Source organism: Talaromyces rugulosus, chromosome II (assembly GCF_013368755.1).
Source record: "Talaromyces rugulosus chromosome II, complete sequence".
Lineage (NCBI taxonomy): Eukaryota > Fungi > Ascomycota > Eurotiomycetes > Eurotiales > Trichocomaceae > Talaromyces > Talaromyces rugulosus.
This window is the reverse complement of record NC_049562.1, coordinates 1,203,521-1,224,365: the sequence shown is the minus strand read 5'-3', so window position 1 is coordinate 1,224,365 and position 20,845 is coordinate 1,203,521. Positions and strand designations below refer to the sequence as shown.

Here is a 20,845-nt window from a genome sequence, read left to right as displayed (position 1 = left end):
TGGATTTTCGGCCCTGAGATTGGCGAATCGGCGTGGATCAACAATCATCCACTTATGTAAGATCTGTTTGCCATTGTCGACAGCGCAGAGGTCGCCATTGTTTTTTTTATTATTACTTGTTTGTGTGTTGCGAATTAGAATAATTTTTCAAGTTTGTGATTTGGTACTTTATCCTTAAAATTGGCGGTGTTTGCGTGTTGGTGAATTTGTAGCCCTATACTCTAGATGTATACATACTAAAGCAGCATGCAATATCGATTGGGTAATTATTTGTCGACTAATATATTACCTTCCTTTTTAGTACTGTAGTAAAATTTCGGTCAATTTTATTTATCATATTTTTTATAGGAGAGGTAATTCCATTTCTAAGTATAGTGAAGTAGCTTGTGTCAACTGGTAAGTCACCAGCGGTGTGCGGAACGAAGTATATCTTTATATTTTACTTAATCCGCTGCTAGTCAATTGACTACTAAATCTTATAAACCGGCCTGTAAATAAGATTATAACCGTGGCATCCTACCCTCCGGTGGGCACCGGTTCAACAAGTATTTCAGTCCAACGTGGATTTGCAATTTTGTATGAGCTTGACTTCGTTCCGCAATCAAATTGATTAAAAAAAAAAAAATACTAGTTGCTCCATCCAAGTTGAATATCAACCGACAGTTTTTTCACTTGACCGTTATTTAGCAAGCACGGACCTAGGTTAATCAAAAACTACTATCGAGGATCTTCAGGCTTGGGAAGACTAAGAGGGGCTGCCTTTTTTTTCCTTTTTGGGAAAGAGGGTTAATTGGCATTTTCAGACTTGAGTATGGTCTAGCAAGAACTTATTTTCTTGTATAATGGTTCATTTATCTCATTCCGCTTTATCTTCCTAATGTTGAGAGAATAATCAAGGGCAAGCCAAATAAGGGCGCACTGATTTTTAATAAAACAGGAAAAAATGAATCACTGATGTCAGAATAACTGGAACTTCAATAAACCACCTCATACTACAATCTACATAGAACATATATATAATTAAATTTTTTTTTAAATAAACATGACCATCTCCGTCGCCATTCTGGTCTACCCCGACTCCGACATCCTCGACATCGCCGGCCCACTCGGCATCCTCTCGACGTCGACCCTCCACGACAACGCTTTTTCATTCACTATCCTCGCTCAGCACGAACTTACAAAGACATGTTCTCACATGCGCATCCCCCGCGACATGTCACTCGACCACGCGCGCCAGGACAACATACTCTCTTCGTTTGACGTGCTGCTCGTGCCCGGAGGGTCTCTTGAGGGTCTGACCGGGATTGCGCAGGACGCGGAGTCCGCCGAGGTGCAGTTTGTCAAGGCCTTTGCGAGCATTCAGCTACACCACAAGAAGCGGCGGCCTAGGACGGTGTTTTCGGTGTGTAGCGGGGCGTTGATGTTGGCTACAGCGGGTGTTCTCGTGGGCAAGACGGTAACCACGCATCATCTCGCGCTGGACGCTCTGCGTAAGCAGTGTGCGAAGCATGCAGGGCCCGAGACGACTGTTGTGGAAGAGTGTCGGTATCAGGATGGTGGGTTGACAGAGAACGGCGTCAGGGTGTTGACGGCGGCGGGCGTGTCGGCGGGCATGGATGCAGCGTGTTATTTCATTGCGAGGGAGTTTGGGGTTGAGCAGGCGGATTGCGCGGCGAGGATGAATGAGTATGAGTGGGAGGATGTCTACTCTCTTCGGGGTTGAGTATTCTTGCAGTACATGAGTAGAACTAGGGTTAGGGTTCCGGTATATCAATTAACGTATATACTCCAGAAACAATCACTACAGATCACATTGAAGACATTGACAGACAGCACCTTGTCATCTGCAGAATATCCTACATGTATCTTCTAATATTACTCCATCCGGCCATGTTCAAAGGAACAAACTACAAGCCAACTAGTCAACTAGACACCCGTACATGCCCGTACATGTCCGTATACAGAGGGGCTAAATTTGTAAATACTAAATACCCCCCGAGAGTATACATATAGAATGCTACATATCAACTGTAGACGACTACTACATGCCCGGATACTACCACATCCAGTAAGCCGAGCCTAGCGCACATCCTCGACCTCACTTGAGATCCACGAGATCCACACCAGGACTGCAGACTAGCAATGCACTAATCTATAAAGGCTTCACCGCCAAGACATCGTCATATTGGAATATAGTGCTCCAAAAGCAGTAGTAGTACGTACTGCGAACTCACGCACGGCTGCAGCCTGACGTAGATCTCAAACACAAACAAGATTAAACCCCTGAAAGCCACGGGCGCCGATCTGCCGACGAGACGAGACGAGTCTCTTGTCCAGAAAAAGACATGTGAAACTTGAGGCTTTTTCCGGGACGAATCGGCTGGGGGGAATTAAGGCGGGCAATCGGAGTAACTACTATGAGGGTAAACAGCACTGATAGGCTATACCATCGATCCTGAGTAGGCAGGAACGGAGCATAAATTGCTGATATTCGTACAGGAGATGGCTTCGAAGCCTTAGATACAAGGCAGCCAGACGTAAGCTGGGGAACCCCTCATACCCCGCCATTTCCTTCTAGTAGCGTCTAACATTCCCTCCCCCCCTTTTTTTTCCCTTCCAATTTACCACCCAAAAAATAATCGTAATAAAAAACGGGGTTGTAGTGTAGCTCAACCGGGAAATTTTTGCAGAAAAAAACGGACCAAGTGGATATCACAGCCTAGGCTTCCTCGGGCCATACGTCATAACCAAAGGTATCCTTCATGTTGACGAAGCGGCAATGCCGGTCATCGGCGACAGCATTGACGGCGGCAAACTCCTCGTCGGACAGCTGGATTGACTGGAAGTTTGACTCGATGCGCGCTGGGTTGGAGCTCTTGGGTAGCACGACATAGCCGCGGCGGATGCCCCAGGCAATAAGCACCTGGGCCAGGGTGGAGCCACGAGCATTGGCGATCTCGTTCAGAGTCTTGTTCTCGCTGACGCGCTCGCCGGTGGTGGGCACCTGGTTCTGCGAGCCCAGCGGCGAGTAGGCCTGTGGCAGGATGTCGTGTTTGAAGAGGTACTGGATCAGCTCGTTGTTGGGGAGGAACGGGTGCACTTCGATCTGGTTGACCTGCGGCTTCACTTTGGCAAACGATAACAGCTGCTCGAGGCCCTTGATGGTCCAGTTGGACACACCGATGGCGCGTGTCTTTTTCTCATTGTAGGCTTGTTCCAGCGCTTGCCATGTCTCCTGGGGGTTCTCTGTAAGGTCCTTGAGGATCACGTACTAGAGATTCATTAGATGTAGTTCGGCAGCAATGTTAAAAAAAAAAAAAAAAATACCTTTCCGTCAGGACCAATCTTGGGCTTCTCCTGGCCATCCTTTTCGGAGGCAATGGGCCAATGGATCAGAAACAAATCAATGTAGCTGGTGCGCAGCTTCTCGAGCGAGTTGTTGATGGACCAGAGGACGTCGTCGTAGCGGTGCAGGTGATTCCACACCTTGGTGGTGATGAACAAATCCTCGCGCTTGACGGAGGGGGTTTCCTTCAGAAAGTCGTGCACGGCGTCGCCAACCTCGTTCTCGTTGAGATAGTACCAGGCGCAGTCGAGATGGCGATAACCAGTGCGCAGGGCGTGGGTGACGGCCTTGTAGGTCTCGCCTTTGGCGCCCTCGTTGGCAAAGGTGCCGAAGCCAACGGCGGGGATGGTGACGCCATTGCTCAGCGTAAAGGTCTTGCCGTCGGACATTTTTTCTTTTTTGGAGACTGCACTGTAGATAGAGTGATGTATATGTGTGGATGTAGATGATGCGATAAAGGAAGATGCAGTGCAGTGGCAGCGGGAGTTGACAGTTTAAGAATATCTACAGCGGCAAGAAGTCCGGAGGGGTCGAGAGTGGTGTTTTCTGTGTTTGCATGAGGCATCTCGAGCTGCCCCTCTCGCCCGAGAGCCCTAACAACTTTACCATTATTAGCAGGACGAAAACGTATTACTACTATTGTTATTGCGAAAACCCGCATTCCTATTACTCTTACTGTACACCGTACTCGTCCTATTAGTACCCTCCTGCCCACCCACGGATCATACTCGTCCGGGCGCGTCTGCATTGATTGAATGATTCCGTCATGGTGCCCCTCCGGTGGTTCCATCTCGAACTCATAGCAGTAGGAGTAATTACTATGCATCCACCTCGGGTGGGCTGATTGGCGGCGGGCATTGCTGTTTGTTTTCGTGGATTGCATGCAAATGTCGCAGTCGCATACGCTAGTAGTGAAAAGGCGAGTCTTAATTTTCGTCGCCTAGATTATTATTATTATTATTATTTAATATCCTAAAAATTAGCATATGTAAAAAGTTAAGAAGCACCATGACATCACCGCCCGGCTCGGGATGGGGCTACGTAGCCGGATCGGGCGGGGCGCCTGCCATGCCGTGAGTGGCCGGTGCGCGGTCGGCAGGCCGCAGAGCACTCGCCGATGGCGCGCGCCGCCGGGCTGATAAGAGCGCGATAGGCCGCCATGCGCTGGACCCACTGGCACTAGACGGCACCAAGTGGGGAGTAAGCGTGAGCTAGTCCCATACCGGTTACTCCGGTGCTGCGCCGCTCCGCTTTTCCGCCCCGCTGCGCCTGCACCGTTGCGCGCACCGGACCAGTCAGCGTGCAGCGGTCACGGGCGGTGCGGTCATGGCGCCGCTGCAGTCGGAGCCCTATGGCCCGGCTCCAGCACGCCCGATTGCTGCATTATGACGCAGGTTTCTTTGTGCTACATACTACGGAGTAACTTGTACAGGCATGCGCTCGGTCAGCCGAGACATCGGCTCGGAAGCCTCGTGTACGGCATGTAACAAATGCACACAGCACAACTCTAATACTAAGAGTAATAACAATAGTAATAATACTGCAGTGTCGAGACGGCCGCGCCAATCACGGGCGGCTGCGGCGCCAAGCAGCGCGCCGGGCCCCGTGATTGGCTCGCAGCGCCATATCGTTACAGCTAAGCTAGCTGCAACACCATGCTAGAATCTCTATGATTATTATGGAGTCGTCGATTGCTGTATGATTGTACACTACACATCCATCTCCACCAGCATGCACCAACGCTGAATGCTGAGAATCTCCCGCCAGCTCCACCGCGGGGCGGCCACGACGATAATTCTTAGGGACCGCGATTGCTCACCCGGTGGAGCCTGCACTACGCCCGTTTCGGCCGCCTGAGTATACCAATACCAGCTCTCCAGAGCCCTAGAGACAAGAGGCAAAGAGGAGCCATGAAGAATAAATAGACCGCCGTTCCCTGGGTCTGAATGTTGCAACAATCTCAACTTTCTTGCATCTTCCATCTTGCATCTTCTCGTCCTGGTTTTGACGAGGAAGTCTGCTCCTTCCCGACAAAGCATTTAGATTTAGACTCTAGACATCTCTGTTTGCCTCCGCCACATCCCTCTCTCTCCCTCTCTCTCTCTCTTTCTATTCATCATCTTCTTCCATCACTGCACATCTGCACATCCACATCTGCTATTGTTATCCATCACCATGCCTCGCTTCGAAGACTCCGACCTGGGAGCAGACCTCCCTGAGTCTCTCTCTCCCCGTGACAGCCGCCCCAGTGTAACCATCGACGCTGGCCTGCCCCTCCCCATCCCTGCTGACCCTGTCCGTCGCAACCGCCGCGAGAGTGAGGTCGTCGAGGTGCCTGCCTCTCGAAGCTCCATCAGTGATGCCGCCCAGTTCATGCACAACTTGAGCCTTCAGCCCTCCATGCTGGACCGACGGGCCTCCCGAAACTCCTTTGGCACCTCGCTGCCCATTCCTCGCTCCTCCAGACCCTCTCGTCTCTCCTCAGTCGTCAACGCAGATGGCTCTGGTGCTGTCTCGCGCGACATCCTGGCCTCGCAGGTCCAGGACATGGCTCAGGAAAAGGTCCTGGCCGCCAAGAACATGGCCTTTGCCTTTGACATTGACGGTGTGCTGGCCCATGGCAACAAGGCTATCCCACAGGCCAAGGAGGCTCTCAAGATGCTGAACGGCGACAACGAGCTCGGCATCAAGATTCCTTATATCCTGTTGACCAACGGCAGCGGCAAGACTGAGGAGGAACGCTGCCAGCAGCTGACCGACGTTCTGGACAGCCCCATCTCCGTCGACCAGTTCATTCAATCCCACACTCCCATGCGTGCCCTGTCCGAGTACTACGAGACCGTCTTGCTTGTTGGCGGTGAAGGCTTCAAGTGCCGAGACGTTGCTGTTGAATACGGCTTCAAGAATGTCTACACATACCACGATATTCTCGCCTGGAACGAAGAGATCTCCCCATGGAGAGCCCACAGATCCGAAAAGGAAATCGCCCAAGCCAGCCCTATTGATTTCTCCAAAGTCAAGTTTGACGCCATTCTCGTCTTTTCCGACTCTAGAGACTACTCTACCGACTTCCAACTGATCATCGACCTCCTCATGTCTGAGGACGGCTACTTTGGCACCAAATCCAAGAACCCTGGCGCCGGCAGCATCCCCATCTACTTTTCGCAAGGTGACATGCTTATGCCTACTGCCTACAAGGGCCCTCCCCGTATGACCCAGGGCGCCTTCCGCATTTCCATCGAAACCATGTACAAGGCCCTGACCGGTACCGACCTTGAGCGTGTGGTCTACGGCAAGCCCGAATTGGCCACTTACAAGTACGCCGACGAAGTGCTCAAGTCGTGGATGGAGGAAATCCACAACGAGAACAAGATTCCCGCCAACGTCTACATGGTCGGTGACAACCCAGCCTCCGACATCATCGGTGGCAACATGTACGGCTGGAACACCTGCCTGGTCCGCACCGGTATCTTCCAAGGCGGCCCTGGCGAGAACGATCCCAAGAGCCCGGCCAACTTTGGCGTGTTCGACCACGTTTTGGACGCGGTCAAGGCGGTCGTGCGCAAGGAGCTCGGCAAGGAATTCAAGTTCAAGTGGAACGAAAAACTCAACCCGGTCCTCCACGGAGACGGCATTTCCGCCATTGAGTAAAAAACCAAATCATGTGCTGGTCGCTTGAGACTTTTCTATGAAGTTATGCATCTCGTTCGAAGACTCATATTAGGATGAAACGGTATTTAGAGGCGTTTTGACTGTTTACAATTCGTAACGGTTTCTTTTTTTTCTTTTCGTTTTTGTTTATTTGTATTTGCATGGATATCCAGGATCTGAAGTGAAACACTCGATCCAGTTAACTGTTATGGTTATTATTACGACAGCCACGTTTGAATCAGACTGATCATTGATCTTTACATTTCTACTTACATTTTCATCGTAAAATCATCAAATTGATTGTAATTATTTCCAGGTGGCAACAGTTGCCACCGTTCCCCTGCTGATCGATACTCGTATAGTAAGTGTCGGTGTCATGACAGTCGATTGAGTTTTTCTCCTCAGCTTTACATTTACGTCTAAATGACGGTGAAACTACGTTAAACTCTATTCATGTTTTTTTCATTTTTGCGGTCAATGGTCAGGTCTTTTCTGATTGCCTACCATTGTTATCGCGCATATTCTAACCCATCTTAGCGTTTCCGGTCCGTCCGACTTGTCTGAGATGTGAGTGGCAAACTATTTGACAAAAGGTTGCAATATTAATATTAGTAGTAGATACTACAGTAGTAAAAGAAGTATTTGAAAACTTCAGAGATTTCATCGCCTTGGCATATGATTCGCCTGCCGCATGTTTTCTTTAACTACTATTGAATTGAGCCGTTGAAATTACCAGATTCAGTTAGTTGCGCCTTACTACTGCCCTGTCCTATCCGAGAGGATGATACCTCCGCCGTTCGGGCCGAAATTTTGGGCAAAAAAAAAAAGCGAGGGATTAATTTGGCGATATGCTGATTGGATTGTTTCGGGGTTAAACCTGATGAGGGCTTAGGGTATAGCCCCTCTCTTTCCCCATTTGTTCATTTCCGGTTCTACCCGTTTTGTATTCAATGGATGCATGTATACTTTGATTGGGTCTGAGAAGTCGTGCTTGTTATCGTGCTGGTTCGCTAGTAGTTTTGGTCGGTGAAGGGAATAGGCAAGACGGTCAAGTTTCAAGTTTTGACTTTTGTCATTTGTTGGTGGTGGTGCATGGACATATTGTTTTACAAGTCAATAATGTTCTACGGAAATGAGAAATGAAAAAAGAGTGGATTTATTTTAGTTGACATGTAGGATGAATTGTGGGTTTTATTGTCAGGATATGGGGGTGGATATGCTATGCCTTGACCTGGGGAGAAGATTTTTTTGTGGATTGATGTAACATGGAGAAGATGCGGAGGGAGGGAGATGTTGCAAATATTCTTCTCTTATGTGCTGGTGCATTATTATTGGTATTGGTATTATTATTGCACATCAAGCAGAAACTCCGAGAGATCCTCCTCCTCCATCAAGCCCATGACATGACTATTCCCCGAAAACCAACCGGCCAACTGCTGCGCCGACTCGTCATCATCCACCAACATGCCGAAATCTGTACTACCACTACTACTACTACTACTAGTAGTGGTGGTAGTGGTGGTGGTCTGCCGCGGTACAAGCCCTAACTGAGACAGGTACATGTCAAAATCATTAATATTATTGCCAAGCATACCCATCTCTTCTTTGTCTTGCTGCTTAGCCTTAGCTCGCGCTTCGACGTAGAGCCCGGCCACTTGGTGCAGAACCTGACACAGCCGGTGTAGCCTTTCGACGGGCTGTGACATGCTGAGGGCTGGTAGCAGGCTGGTGACGAACTGGGCTAGGCGTTTTAGGTCGTCCATGTTGGAGGTTTCTATCACGTGGCAGAAGAGTACGATGAAGGGGGTAAACGGGGTGAATAGGATTGTCCTGTAGTGTGTGTTAGAGAGTTTCCGTATAGGTCATGGCATGAGGAAGAAGCAGACCAGTGTAGATAGCCAATTTTGGCAAACAGACTGCTCGAGGTCAGATTCATGCATTCTTCATGACACCTAAACGCCGTCCTGGCCGCCTCAATACACTCAGCATTGTAACTGCTATGGACGCTCGGTATCGCGCGATACACCAGCGTCAGCGCCGTCCAGTGGCTAACCTCGCCAGCCTTGAGCATCATATCGAGATTCGTCATGCGCCATTCTTGGTCTCTGACATCCTGGACGCGCGCTTCCACCATCGCGCGTTTTTCGCGCTTCAACGCTGCCGAGAACCCTTCCATCTGCTGCCATAACTGCTTGAGTCGGACTACGAGTAACTGTGCGATTTCCACGCGCTGTTCGGCGGGTCGGGACAGTGCTGCGGGGCTGTATAGGTGCTCGTACATGTCGCCTTGGATGCGAGACGATTCCATCCATGTCTCCAGCGAGCCCTGTAGCGGGTCTGGCTTTCCGTTACCAAATCGGCGCGGTGTCGAAATGTCCCAGTCTTGGAAGATGGACGACCGCCCAAACCGCAGTGAGAGGGATTTGTCTAGTGTGTAGCAAAACCAAAAGGTAGACGCGTTTTTTTGGTTAATTTCGTCCCCTGTATCGCTTAGACGATGCCATCCAAGTGTCCGGCACATGCCTGCTGCCGCGCTGTTGAGCTCCCAGGCAAGAGTGAACTTGGAGATGCCGATTGAGTATGTGACCTATAATCAATCTCAGAATGGACAACAACAAAAGAGTGTGTGTAAACTTACACCCAGCAACAAAGCCTCAATCATCTCCTTTTTAGGATGAAAGAAGAATGGCAGGTTTGCCAAGGCAGTCTCGAGGTTGTCTCTGCAAAGATAATGATATTTGACAAACTCTTCGCTCATGGACTCGCCCGTGACCGACTTTTCCTCAAACAGATGATGCAGACCGGCATTCACGATAATGAATGTTTCCAGGCTGTAGTCTTCGGTGGCGAAGAATACCTTGCGGCAGGACTCGACAAAGTCGTCGACAGAGATGAATGCACAGCTCATCATAAATGTCATTGGAGGTGCGGCTGCATGTTGTTAGGTTTACTGACTGTTTCTATTTTTGATGATGGATTAACTGACTCTTAATCTCCCGCAGCAGTTTCAAGACAACCTCAGTGGGCGGCAATGGCAACTGGCTGAACCCTCCCTTGGGAAGCGGTTTCCGATGTGCAAACTTGCTGTCGTACGGGATGCTCTTCTTGTTCTGACTGTGGACGATTCGCTGCAGCGATCCCAGCGCATTCTGAAAGTCCGGACTCAGCTGTCGCCCAAGCGGGGTGGATGTCACGGCCTGTTTGAGAAAGTTGCTTGCAAAGACTGTGTGTGCTGTCATGGATGAGTTGCCCTCGAATGGTTCTTGCTGGGGTTGTTTGTCCCCTTCTGATGACGGCGGCCGTGGCTCGTTGTAGACTGGCCTGGGCTCTGCAGTTGTCGACGCTGTGTTGGGTTTTGAACCATTGTTGGAGTTGATAGATGTAGTGAGATTGCGGAGGAGCTCTTCAATCCCGTTGAAACGGGCTTCGAAGCTGTCGATTTTGCGTTCACTTGATTATTGGTTAGATTTTACATCGATATTTTCTAATACCAAGGGAAATATACTATTGATGAGAAATGAGAACCCTATGCCGGGTCTCCCTTGGTTTCTGTAGGAGGCTGTTCGAATTGCATTTCCTCTGCGCTGATACGCAGTTGGAGCAGGGAATCTCCTTGTCACAACGTATCTGAATGGCGAGTTAGTATCTTCCGGGATGACAAGAGACATGGAAACTGACCTTTCGAACCCGGCATTGATCGCACTGCCATCAAGATATCAATTAGCAGGAGCCAACAAAGTTTCCAGGTTAGACATACAGCTCGTCGATAAACCCCAGTTCCACCCGGGGCTTCAGATGCTTCAGCCATCTTCTCAGGGTCTCTAGTTGATACAAATAGTCCAATTTATTTGTAACCAACCCATGAAATACGACAGAGGTTTGACTCTGGGGTTTATGCTAAGCTTAAGATGTCCGCGGACCCCGAGGCCGAGAGACTAGTCCAGAAGAGGAAAGGCGCATATAGATGCTCTGAAGTTGCCAATTCAGGCAACATTCAACAGTCAAGTCTATATTCTCCTAAGATTTTCAGAAATATTAGCTTTCGGGTGTATACATAGTTGGCACTATAAATATGGGAAGGCTCATATTTGATGTGGCTGCCAAAGCTGATCAGTGCTGCTTTCCAAGTTGCCTGATCCGCGGAGGCCGGCTCCGAGATGTTGAACTTGAACATAATATAGGCAATCCTTCTTTCTTATTGTAGTGGCTAGCTCTCATAGTCTGAAAAGCCACGTTTTTATGGTATTGATTTTTTTCTCAACCCTGATTTTCAGGAATGAGCCTTGTCCTCTACTTTCTTTCCATCTGATGGTATAGCGAAGACAATTTCCTCAAACTAGTGTTCTCGCCTTATGGATAACTTGGTTCTTACGGGGTACGTGTTTTGGTTATTTCAACTATATTAATTAATCAGTTAATAATAGCTATGCGACTAGACAAAGAAATCACAGTAGCACTCTCATCGCAGCTCAGGTAGAACCCGGTCAGAAAGTATACACATTGATCAGCAAGACCCCCTAGTTCTTATTTAGAAGAATTTATTCGCCTGGTCGTTGATGGCACCATTGATGGCATTGTTGATCTCCTTGTTTGCGATTCCATCGGTACCTTGCGGAATGTACTGGTCCGCAAGCTTGTCGACGACATTGTCGACAGTGTTGTCAATGTTCTGGTCGAGGCCATTGCCCGAACCACTTTGCTGGTTATTATTGTTGTTATTATTGTTGTTGCTGTTGTTGTTGGAACCACCTTGATTGATCAAGCCTATTCCAATAATCTTTAGTAAAGGTTATTATTATCAACGTGGTGGCATAGTCTCACCTTCCGCCTTGTTCAGCAGGCTTCCAAAGCCACCAGATTCATCCGAATTGCCCTGGTTACCCTGGTTTCCACCAAAGTTGTCGTTGTTGTTATTAAAGCTCATGATGATAGGCAAGTTGGACTCTTGTTAAATTTAAGTAGTAGTGTAAAAGATGCTCAAACACTGATCTTGACTCAAACTGGCTGAAGAGAGAGAGGAAAAAGAAAAGATAAGAAAAACAACCGAGGGGTTTCCATCGTATAAATACCCCTCCTCGGTTACAGTTCATGAACTGGGCGGGGCTCAAGTCTGATCGCTTTTCTGGCGCGTATCTCACCATCAGATCGAGCCGAGGAGACTATAAGCGACTACTGCATTAGTGTGAAGCTTGATCACGACAAGCCTCTGCCCGTGAACCAATCGAGACGAGCAATGTCCCAACACACTTCCACACAGTGATCGCGATTAGCCCTAGGAATACGCCACAGCCTCCGATCGTTCATTTCGCAGCCATCCATTCCCACAGCGATTGAGCACGGCATGGCGGGGTCGCCGAGAAAAATCCACGAATTAACGACAATGCTAGGGTGTGATCCCGTGTGCATCTTGTGGTTTGGTGGCTGATAGCCTGATACTAGCTATTATTGGAGGTCCGCTAAGATAAATGGTTTTTTCAATTCTGGTCTCTGGGAACTATTGAAATTTAGCATGGGCAATCCGGACGGACCCTAGCTAATATGGACCCTTTCCGAGAAACACAGCCACAAAGTGTGTATTAGAAGACAGGGCTATGATAATCTGGCTTTTCGAGCTCACGTACATTTTCAGATGCCGTCTGTAAAGTGAATATTGAATGGCTATATGGCTCGATTTCTATAAATAGTCAGGCCAGATGTGTCATCTCGACAAACCATGTCTATGTATATACCCAACTATCAATTAAATGCAGATTGCTTTAAGACTGTAAGCTAGAGACCAAGATTATTACTAAATACAGAGGTATGTACGTGTAGACCTAAGATACAAAATCAAGCTGTGATAATTTCAATATTCGTCGTCGTGTCACGTGTCCAGTCTGGTCCTACTCACGGTTCTAAGAAAGAAAACATTAAAGACGGTGTCTCTTTAGGAGAAAAATCGCCGGCCTTTGGCTAATGTCGCTGTTCGAATTATCATTCAAACATGGAAAGGCGATTTGACGCATTTAGATTTCTAGTCTAGTTTATCATGGGACGGTTCTTCTGATAATTCCGCCCTGCGGTTTCAGCAGAGATTTTCTTCAAGGAACACACGGAACATCGGGTTATCGAGTTTCAAGAATACTACAATGACGTACATGTATCATTGCAACCCAAGTAGTATGCTATAACGTCCAACCACCAGGCTTTTGTCGATTTGACCGAAGTTACATTCACAGCAAGTCGACAACCGTCAAACCTAGGGATTAATAGCGTATCCTTTGAAACTTGAATGATATACATGTTGTTTAGCAAGTTAGGGTTTCTCCCCGATGCGGGATGGACGACCCGGATAATTGCCGGATTCGGCAGGTCTAGGGCAACCATCTTCTCCGGCGGGGTACACGGTATTACATGTGAGCCATATGTTGCCAGTATAAGTAGACCAGAAAGAAGTTCAAATATTAAAATAGTAATATATCTGCGGTTCCTGAATTCAATGTTCATAAACTAGCGAGAAAAATGGCCTTCTCACCTGGCTCGGTTCGTCATGTCAACATCACCTCCCCCTTCTGGAGCTCCATGCTATCCCGATCTCGGCTCATTACTATTCCTGCAATAATAAAAACTCAAAAATCTCTTGGCCATTGGTACTGTTTAACATGGAAAGAAGGCCACGAGATCAAGCCGCACGCCTTCTGGGACTCGGATATTTACAAAGTGACCGAAGCCGCATGCTACTTTTTGATGAAGCACGACGACGCTGATCTATATGATGAGGTCGAAAAAGTTGTTGACATGGTTCGTGCGGCCCAGCATGAGGATGGCTATCTGAATTCTTACTACACGGTCAGGGGAATCCAAAACAGGTGGACGAATGTGAGGGACATGCACGAGCTGTACTGTCTCGGACATTTGGTCGAGGCTTGTGTAGCGTATGAAACGTTGACTGGAAGTGGAAGGCTTTTAGAGCCTGTGATGAAGGCATTGAGACATGTCGATTCTGTGTTTGGTCCGGAAGAAGGAAAGCTCCATGGGTATCCTGGCCATCAAGAAATCGAGTTGGGTTTGTTGAGACTTTACGACATGACCAGTGACCCTCTCGCGTTGAAGCTGGCAAAGTACTTTATCCTCGAGCGTGGAAAGAAAGACGCCAATGGAGAGGTATTCTACGACCACGAAGCCAAAGCGCGAGGCGGGGACCCTTATGATCACATGGGCTCAGAAATGCTAGCCCACTACACGAAACCCCGAGATTATGAGTATCACCAAGCACATGCGCCTCTTGCAGAGCAAGACGAGATTCACGGGCATTCCGTGCGAGCCATGTACTTTGTCACTGCAGGCACCGAATATGTCCGCCTCACGGGAGACACCGAGGTGAAAGATGCCCTGCAGCGGCTCTGGCGCAATACCATCCACAAAAAAATGTACATTACCGGCGGTCTCGGAGCAATGAGACAGTGGGAAGGATTTGGTGCAGAGTACTTTTTGAGCGACACGGAGGAAAGCCACGGGTGCTATGCCGAGACTTGTGCTACATTTGCTCTGATCATCTGGTGCTCGAAGCTCTTGCGGCAGGAGCTCAGAAGCGAATATGCAGATGTCATGGAATTGGCATTGTACAATGGGTTTTTGGGTGCGATCGGGATGGATGGCAAGTCGTTTTACTATCAAAATCCGCTGGCAACGTGTACGGGCCGCCCGAAAGAGCGTAGCACATGGTTTGAAGTTGCTTGCTGTCCGCCTAATGTAGCCAAGCTTCTAGGATCACTGGGCTCGTTTATATATTCCCACCATGAAAATCTTGTTGCTGTTCATCTTTTTATTGATAGTGATTTTACCGTTCCGGAGAGTAACGGAACCACGATCCAGCAAAAGTCAAGCCAGCCGTGGGAGGGTTCTGTCGAACTAAACGTCCAGGGTCCTCAAGCAATCAGACTTGCCGTCCGTATCCCCAACTGGGTTGGCACAGAGTACACGTGCTCAGTACCAGATGGTGAAGTGAAAGATGGCTATCTCTACCTTCCGTCCGTTACCAACACAAAAGTCACGTTGACCTTTTCTGTAAAACCGCGAAAAGTGTACGCTCACCCAAAAACGGGCAAGGATGAAGTCTGCATCATGCTCGGACCACTTGTATACTGTGCCGAGGATGTCGACAACCCTGGCGTTGATATTCATGATCTTGCCTTGGTCGATGACCCTGTGGTGGCTGATGTACCCAAAACCATTGCATCGGTTGAGGACATAGTGACCGTGGAGACGCAGGGAAAATATCTGGTTAATCAGAACTGGAACTCCCTGTATGGTTCAGAACCTTGGAAGTACAGCGAGACAACGAGGAAAGTGGTATTTGTGCCGTTTTTCCTGCGAATGAACCGGGGTGGGAACGGGGGTATGAGGGTGTGGATGAAAAGAATAACCTAGTCATACATGTATATAGGCTGAATCTTATATTGTCATAAATAATACATGTATTGTACTATCACATTCTTCTTCTCCCACATGATGATCGATATATCGATTCCACTAGACACATCTCCCTCCGTCAACCTCTAGATCCACACCTGTAATAAATTCCGCCTCATCGCTCGCCAGATAACAAGTAGCATTGGCTATGTCTGCCGGGGTACTCGGTCTGCCCAGCGGGATAGTCGAGACAAAGCCAGCCCTGTTTTCCTCCGTATCAGGCTTGCCAATGAAGAGATGAGTTCTAGCAATTACTTAGCAGGATTATTATGAAGAAAAATTCAAAAAGAGAGGAAACTCACAAGGCAGTGCTCCCCACCACTGGACAAATGGCATTGAAGCGAATCCCCTTGGGCCCATACTCCACGGCCATAGTCTTCGTTGCCGTACTGACTGCTCCCTTGGACGCATTATACCAGGTCAAACCAGGTCGCGGTCTCAGCGCGGCAGTCGACGAGATCTGGATAAAGCTGCCCTTGCGCTGGTTCTTCAAAAAGTACGGCACCAACACGCTCGACGACAGATAAATAGACTTGACATTCACATTCATGACCATGTCAAACTCATCATCGGTGACTGTTTCGGTTGGCTTGTTGTGGTATGTCGAACCAGCATTGTTGACCACAATATCCAGCGCGCCAAACGTATCGAGGGCTGTTTGCAGCAGCGCTTCCCAGTCTGCGCGCTTGGTGACGTCGGCTCGCGCAAAGCTGCAGTTGAGCGACTGCGCAATCTTGCTGCCGTTTTCTTCAGAGAGATCAGCAATCAGCACTCGGGCTCCCTCTGAGACGAATTTCTGCGCAATGCCGGCGCCGAAGCCTGAGCCTCCGCCGGTGACGATGGCGATTTTGCCTTCGAGGCGGCCGGGCATGGTGAAGACTTGGTAGGGAAATGGTTAAGATAGAGGATGGTAGCCAAGAGAAGCGAAGACAAAGAAGACAAGGAACTAAAAATAATTCAGTTGCCGAGGACAGTTGACGTCTGGCCAGGGCCAGGCTATAAACACAATATGAACCCCGCATAACCCCGGAGCGGTTCCCCAGACCCCTCAATCCAGTCTCAATGGAATCACTCTTGCACGACATCATTGGCTGTCAGACAGAGTGGGTTGTCACTTGGCTGGTGCACGGTGTCTGGAGACGAATGAAGGACATATAGTTATCGGACAAAACTCCGAGTTACTCACAAGATCGGTTGATACAAGCCGAGACTCTCTGCCTCGGGGATAAATTTGTACATTGGAACAGTCCAAAATATATAGATCAAATAAGTGAATGATAGTATATGGTTTAATATAAAAAAGAGTCATTTTCCCATCCAAATCAGAATGCGTTCGTAAATCTCTCTAACAGAGGCCGTCGTTGTCGCTGCTCTGATTCCCCTGCCACGCTGCTACCAGCTGCCTGCTGAGCAGCTGCCGCAGCTGATGCAGCATCCAGTCTTCTCCGCAGATTCTCATATTGCTCGCTGTCCTCTCCGCTCCCTCCTGCTCCCCCGGTTGCTGCTGCGGTGGCGGACGCACTCGCCGGTGAAGATCTCCGAGCAGGCTCCTTTTCCCCGACTATCCACGCGGGGACTCGCCAGCCTCGTGCGATTCCTCGAGATACTGGGAGAAGATCGGCCCTCCAGGCGACGCCGACAGCCCAGCCGGTGATTGCGGGCAGGAGTGATGCGGGGAATTGCGACAGGGCGAGCTGTGCTGCGACGAGATATGTGGTTGACTTGTCAGACAAGAGTATTGTCAAAGATGGTTTGCTGTTTTGGACCTGGTTATTGTTATTGTTATTGTTATTGTTATTGTTATTGTTATTGTTGTTGTCGCTGCTGTTGGCTGCATTGGGGTTACGACGGCCGGTGCTTCCACCGCTGGTGGAAATGCGATATTTGAATGTATGAGGAATCGTGGCATGGTATTGCGCCAAAACAGAGAATATAATCGCAGTCGGACCGGACGGTAGATAGTTCAGGTTGTTGAACGAAAGAGGCCGCAGCACAAGCGACAGGACCAGAGGCGCGATAATGGTGGTGTAAGGCAGCACTGACAGGAGAAATGTCTGCACCATGAGCGTCAGCTATTGACTGTTTCAAGAAACGATGATTCAAAACACAAACGAAAGGAAAAACTCACAGCCAGTTTCCTAGATCCCCACATGCGCTCAACAACTCGTAAGTGATATGCCAGCATCGCGGCAAACAAAACCTCGGTCGAGTTTGCGTATCCAGCTACCTGCCAGAGCAGTATCCTTGAAAACTGGCCATACTGCCATAGATGCGGGACCACCAAGATATGAGCCAGGTGCTTGGCGTCGAATATCGACAAGGCGATAGATGAGGCGACAATGTAGATGACCAGAAACTTGGTGACGGGCGCGTTGGTAAAGCCGGACGACAGCATTGTGGACCTCTCTTGAGACTTCTTTCTTCTAAATTTCCCTGGTGCAAACGAAATATGGTCACTTATTTGTTATATATCGTTGTAACCGTCCATTGATTGCAAATCGTGAGCAGCACGCAAGTGATGTTGAATGAGTCGCAGCTTGGGAGTTTGACGGCGGTGACGTGGCCTAAAGGGTGAAGCTCCGACGACGGGGTGGCAGACAATGAGAGTAGAGCGGATCAGGAGGGGACTCTAGAGGCATCGAACAATACCACTTGACGCCAGAGTCAGGGCTCAATAATAGGATGAAGAAGGTCGTGAGCTACGTTTACTTTGGCGGTGGCATCATGCTAGCACGGCCCAGTAGATCAAGGTCAGCGACAACTCGGGCCCGGTAAGATTTGAAAACGTAATACCAGAATTACAATACGTTCTAGATATTGTAAAATATATCATCTACCATTATTATTAAGTCTATTGCAACTGATTAAGCCCCAAAGGAACTATCGGATATGCTCTTTACACATAACGAATGGCATCAATCTTCTCATTGAAGAGTAGTATACAAAAATCATATATGTTGGCCACCCTCTAGGAAACCGATTTCCATTAGACAACATTGAAAACTCATAACCCAACATTGAATATTACCTGGTCCTTATATATATAAGATGGAAATAGGACCCCTTAACAACTAGGCTTTCCCAGTTGTACGTTCATTCCCAGCAACCACATGGAATATTACCACCACAGCAAGTATTGCCCTCGAAATCACAGTCAGCTTTCGTTATAGCATCCTAGCCGAATTTGCGAGAGTAGTTCAGTTTTTCGTTCTGCAATTTACCATCGATAAATCAATTGATATGGATAAATTCATTCTTTTGTTAGACCAATTTTTACGGTCAACTCGTAATTCGTCGCGAAATAGTAACATAGAAATACATATAGATAGATCTCAAGGTGCCAGAGAATCTTCCCTGGAAGCAGCAGCTGTCGCCTCTGCCAGCGCGTCTTTATATTTGTTGCTGGCCAGACTCAAAGCCGATATCGTCGGCCCCAGTAGCTGATTAACGACCTTTTCGCCGCCACCAACACCAGCCAAGTTTACGCGAATTTTCTTCCCCGTTGCGGCGAAGACGTCGCGGGCGTTTTGTTTCAGCCGATTGACTTCTGCCTGTTTTTCGGTTTCTGCGTCAGCGGCGACAGCTTTGATACGGTCCATGGCCCGACTCAGTGATTCCACGAGAGAGGCGAGCTCGCCGGCTCGCTCTGGATTTCCAGACAAAAAGGCGTGCCAGAATTGATGCAGAAACTCTGTGGTTGTTGCATGAGTCAACGTTAGGCGATCAAAGAGGGTAGTAGACAGTCCCCAAGTCCCTGCATTGGGGGAGACTTCGGTTTGTGCTCTGCGCTCCCGAATCGCGTCAAAGATTTGCGTAGATGCCTGCCGTAGGCTCGCCCTGGATCCAACAGCTTTTTTCGGCGCGGCGGCGTTCTCTTCATCGCTGTCGTCTTCATCGGGCTCGATGATCTTTCCCAAATGAAACAAGCCACCGGCAGCGAATGTCTTTGCCACATCTCCGCGCATAGATGTAATGATCTGTTCCGGGTTTTGCTTGGCGAGTAGATCCCCCTCCTTACCCTCACGTTCCTTGCCCTGGGCGAAAAATCGACTTTGGTCTCGAATGTTCAGCATGATTCGGTTTTGCTCCTCATCACCCTTGAGATCTTGTAGCACCAAATTATTGTACGTTTCTTCATCCATCCCAACAGGCGCAGAAGGATCCCCATCAGCGGGCGCGACGTTGGCCATGATCTTTTCACTTAGTGCATTCAGAGTCCGGATAATGGGGACCTTCTCGATCGAGGCAGGCCGCATGTCGAAATCCGGGCGATTGCCCTGTCGCTGACTGTGATTAACTTCATTTCCAGCCAGATCAAGAAAGTGAGGCACGTGGGTGTCTGTGACTCGATCGGCATGTTCATCCACGGTGAGATATTTATCTAGCACGTTATCTGTGGCGTCGGATTCGGATAATCGCTCGCCACGAAGTTTCTTGAAGAGTCGACTCTGGAAGAATCTAGACCAGAACTGCTGCTCGCTAAGCTTAGGCACATTCTCGTCATAGACCTTTTTGACCAAGGGGTGCTGGTTGAAGATTAGTTGAATCTGTTCCTTGCTGATATTGAGCTTTGTAACGTTATTATCTGTCCGCGGCCTGAGCGACGACAAAACGTTGTAGGAGCCACGCAACTGCGCTCTCTCTATAGCATGCGCTCGGAGCAAATGCACTCTGGTTGACCAGAACTGGGAGACAAAGTTACCGCCTGACAGTGATTCGGGTTTTGTGCGAAGCGACTCCATAAACATGCGCTGTAGATTCGGGTCGCATTTGAGCAGGGACTGTTGCAGCTCTGCATCCGTCTTCAATTTGTTATCGTCATCCCAAGCAGCTTGACCCGTGCCGGCCGACGAGATGGCGTTTGCCATCGCCATGGCCGCAGAGACTCCATCATTTGTCGATACCTCCGGAACCGCCGCCGGGGCAGAGGCTGCTTTGGCTGCTGTGATTGCGGCACTGAGGGCTTCTTTGATAGCGTCGGCTTCTGTACGGGCGTTTGCGCCGGACGTAAATGTGAAAACGTAGTTCTCCTGTGTGTCGTTTTGCTGGGCGAAGATTTTCAGCATCACTTTTGGATTATTTGCAGGGGTTTGCTGTAGATCTAAAAGGATTCGACTTTGTTAGATGACAAGAGTTGAAGAAAACTTGTGTGTGAGAGTGAGCAGTATACATACTAGTCATATTCTTGACTGCCACAGTCACCGCACCCCCAGCGCCGCCCGCTGCTGGAATCCATGATATCGACTTGTGGTCTTTGGCAACGGTCAGAGTACCGTCTTTCTTTTTGTAAGAGGCCGAGCTGGACGGAGCTGCTGCCATCTCGAGTTTGGGGGGGCAAGTCAAGTCTTCACGGCAGTGAAACCGGACGTGTGACACTACTTCCCCCGCCTCCACCTC

At 48.9% G+C, this 20,845-nt stretch overlaps 9 protein-coding genes across 9 annotated transcripts; 3 read left to right on the top strand and 6 right to left on the bottom strand.

Annotated features, from left to right (window-relative positions):
- Positions 1–1,042: 1,042 nt before the first annotated feature.
- Positions 1,043–1,723, top strand: TRUGW13939_02878 (uncharacterized protein; the record flags this gene model as incomplete). The annotated part of the gene is made up of 1 exon (XM_035486065.1): positions 1,043–1,723. The coding sequence occupies one exon, from the start codon at positions 1,043–1,045 to the stop codon at positions 1,721–1,723; it is 681 nt and encodes a 226-aa protein (XP_035341958.1).
- A 996-nt stretch (positions 1,724–2,719) lies between these two features.
- On the bottom strand, positions 2,720–3,735 carry TRUGW13939_02877 (uncharacterized protein; the record flags this gene model as incomplete). The annotated part of the gene is made up of 2 exons (XM_035486064.1): positions 2,720–3,271; positions 3,328–3,735. 2 exons carry the CDS (start codon positions 3,733–3,735, stop codon positions 2,720–2,722), a joined length of 960 nt encoding a protein of 319 aa, XP_035341957.1.
- Positions 3,736–5,521: 1,786 nt separating this feature from the next.
- Positions 5,522–6,997, top strand: TRUGW13939_02876 (uncharacterized protein; the record flags this gene model as incomplete). Its single annotated transcript, XM_035486063.1, has 1 exon — positions 5,522–6,997. The coding sequence occupies one exon, from the start codon at positions 5,522–5,524 to the stop codon at positions 6,995–6,997; it is 1,476 nt and encodes a 491-aa protein (XP_035341956.1).
- Positions 6,998–8,343: 1,346 nt separating this feature from the next.
- TRUGW13939_02875 (uncharacterized protein) lies at positions 8,344–10,805 on the bottom strand (the record flags this gene model as incomplete). Its single annotated transcript, XM_035486062.1, has 7 exons — positions 8,344–8,827; positions 8,884–9,584; positions 9,636–9,928; positions 9,984–10,447; positions 10,503–10,624; positions 10,676–10,699; positions 10,755–10,805. 7 exons carry the CDS (start codon positions 10,803–10,805, stop codon positions 8,344–8,346), a joined length of 2,139 nt encoding a protein of 712 aa, XP_035341955.1.
- Positions 10,806–11,525: 720 nt separating this feature from the next.
- TRUGW13939_02874 (uncharacterized protein) lies at positions 11,526–11,921 on the bottom strand (the record flags this gene model as incomplete). The annotated part of the gene is made up of 2 exons (XM_035486061.1): positions 11,526–11,761; positions 11,819–11,921. The coding sequence occupies 2 exons, from the start codon at positions 11,919–11,921 to the stop codon at positions 11,526–11,528; spliced, it is 339 nt and encodes a 112-aa protein (XP_035341954.1).
- Positions 11,922–13,498: 1,577 nt separating this feature from the next.
- Positions 13,499–15,406, top strand: TRUGW13939_02873 (uncharacterized protein; the record flags this gene model as incomplete). The annotated part of the gene is made up of 1 exon (XM_035486060.1): positions 13,499–15,406. One exon carries the CDS (start codon positions 13,499–13,501, stop codon positions 15,404–15,406), a length of 1,908 nt encoding a protein of 635 aa, XP_035341953.1.
- A 102-nt stretch (positions 15,407–15,508) lies between these two features.
- Positions 15,509–16,319, bottom strand: TRUGW13939_02872 (uncharacterized protein; the record flags this gene model as incomplete). Its single annotated transcript, XM_035486059.1, has 2 exons — positions 15,509–15,692; positions 15,751–16,319. 2 exons carry the CDS (start codon positions 16,317–16,319, stop codon positions 15,509–15,511), a joined length of 753 nt encoding a protein of 250 aa, XP_035341952.1.
- A 451-nt stretch (positions 16,320–16,770) lies between these two features.
- On the bottom strand, positions 16,771–17,843 carry TRUGW13939_02871 (uncharacterized protein; the record flags this gene model as incomplete). Its single annotated transcript, XM_035486058.1, has 2 exons — positions 16,771–17,502; positions 17,577–17,843. The coding sequence occupies 2 exons, from the start codon at positions 17,841–17,843 to the stop codon at positions 16,771–16,773; spliced, it is 999 nt and encodes a 332-aa protein (XP_035341951.1).
- Positions 17,844–18,780: 937 nt separating this feature from the next.
- TRUGW13939_02870 (uncharacterized protein) lies at positions 18,781–20,767 on the bottom strand (the record flags this gene model as incomplete). The annotated part of the gene is made up of 2 exons (XM_035486057.1): positions 18,781–20,549; positions 20,623–20,767. The coding sequence occupies 2 exons, from the start codon at positions 20,765–20,767 to the stop codon at positions 18,781–18,783; spliced, it is 1,914 nt and encodes a 637-aa protein (XP_035341950.1).
- Between the last annotated feature and the right edge of the window lie 78 nt (positions 20,768–20,845).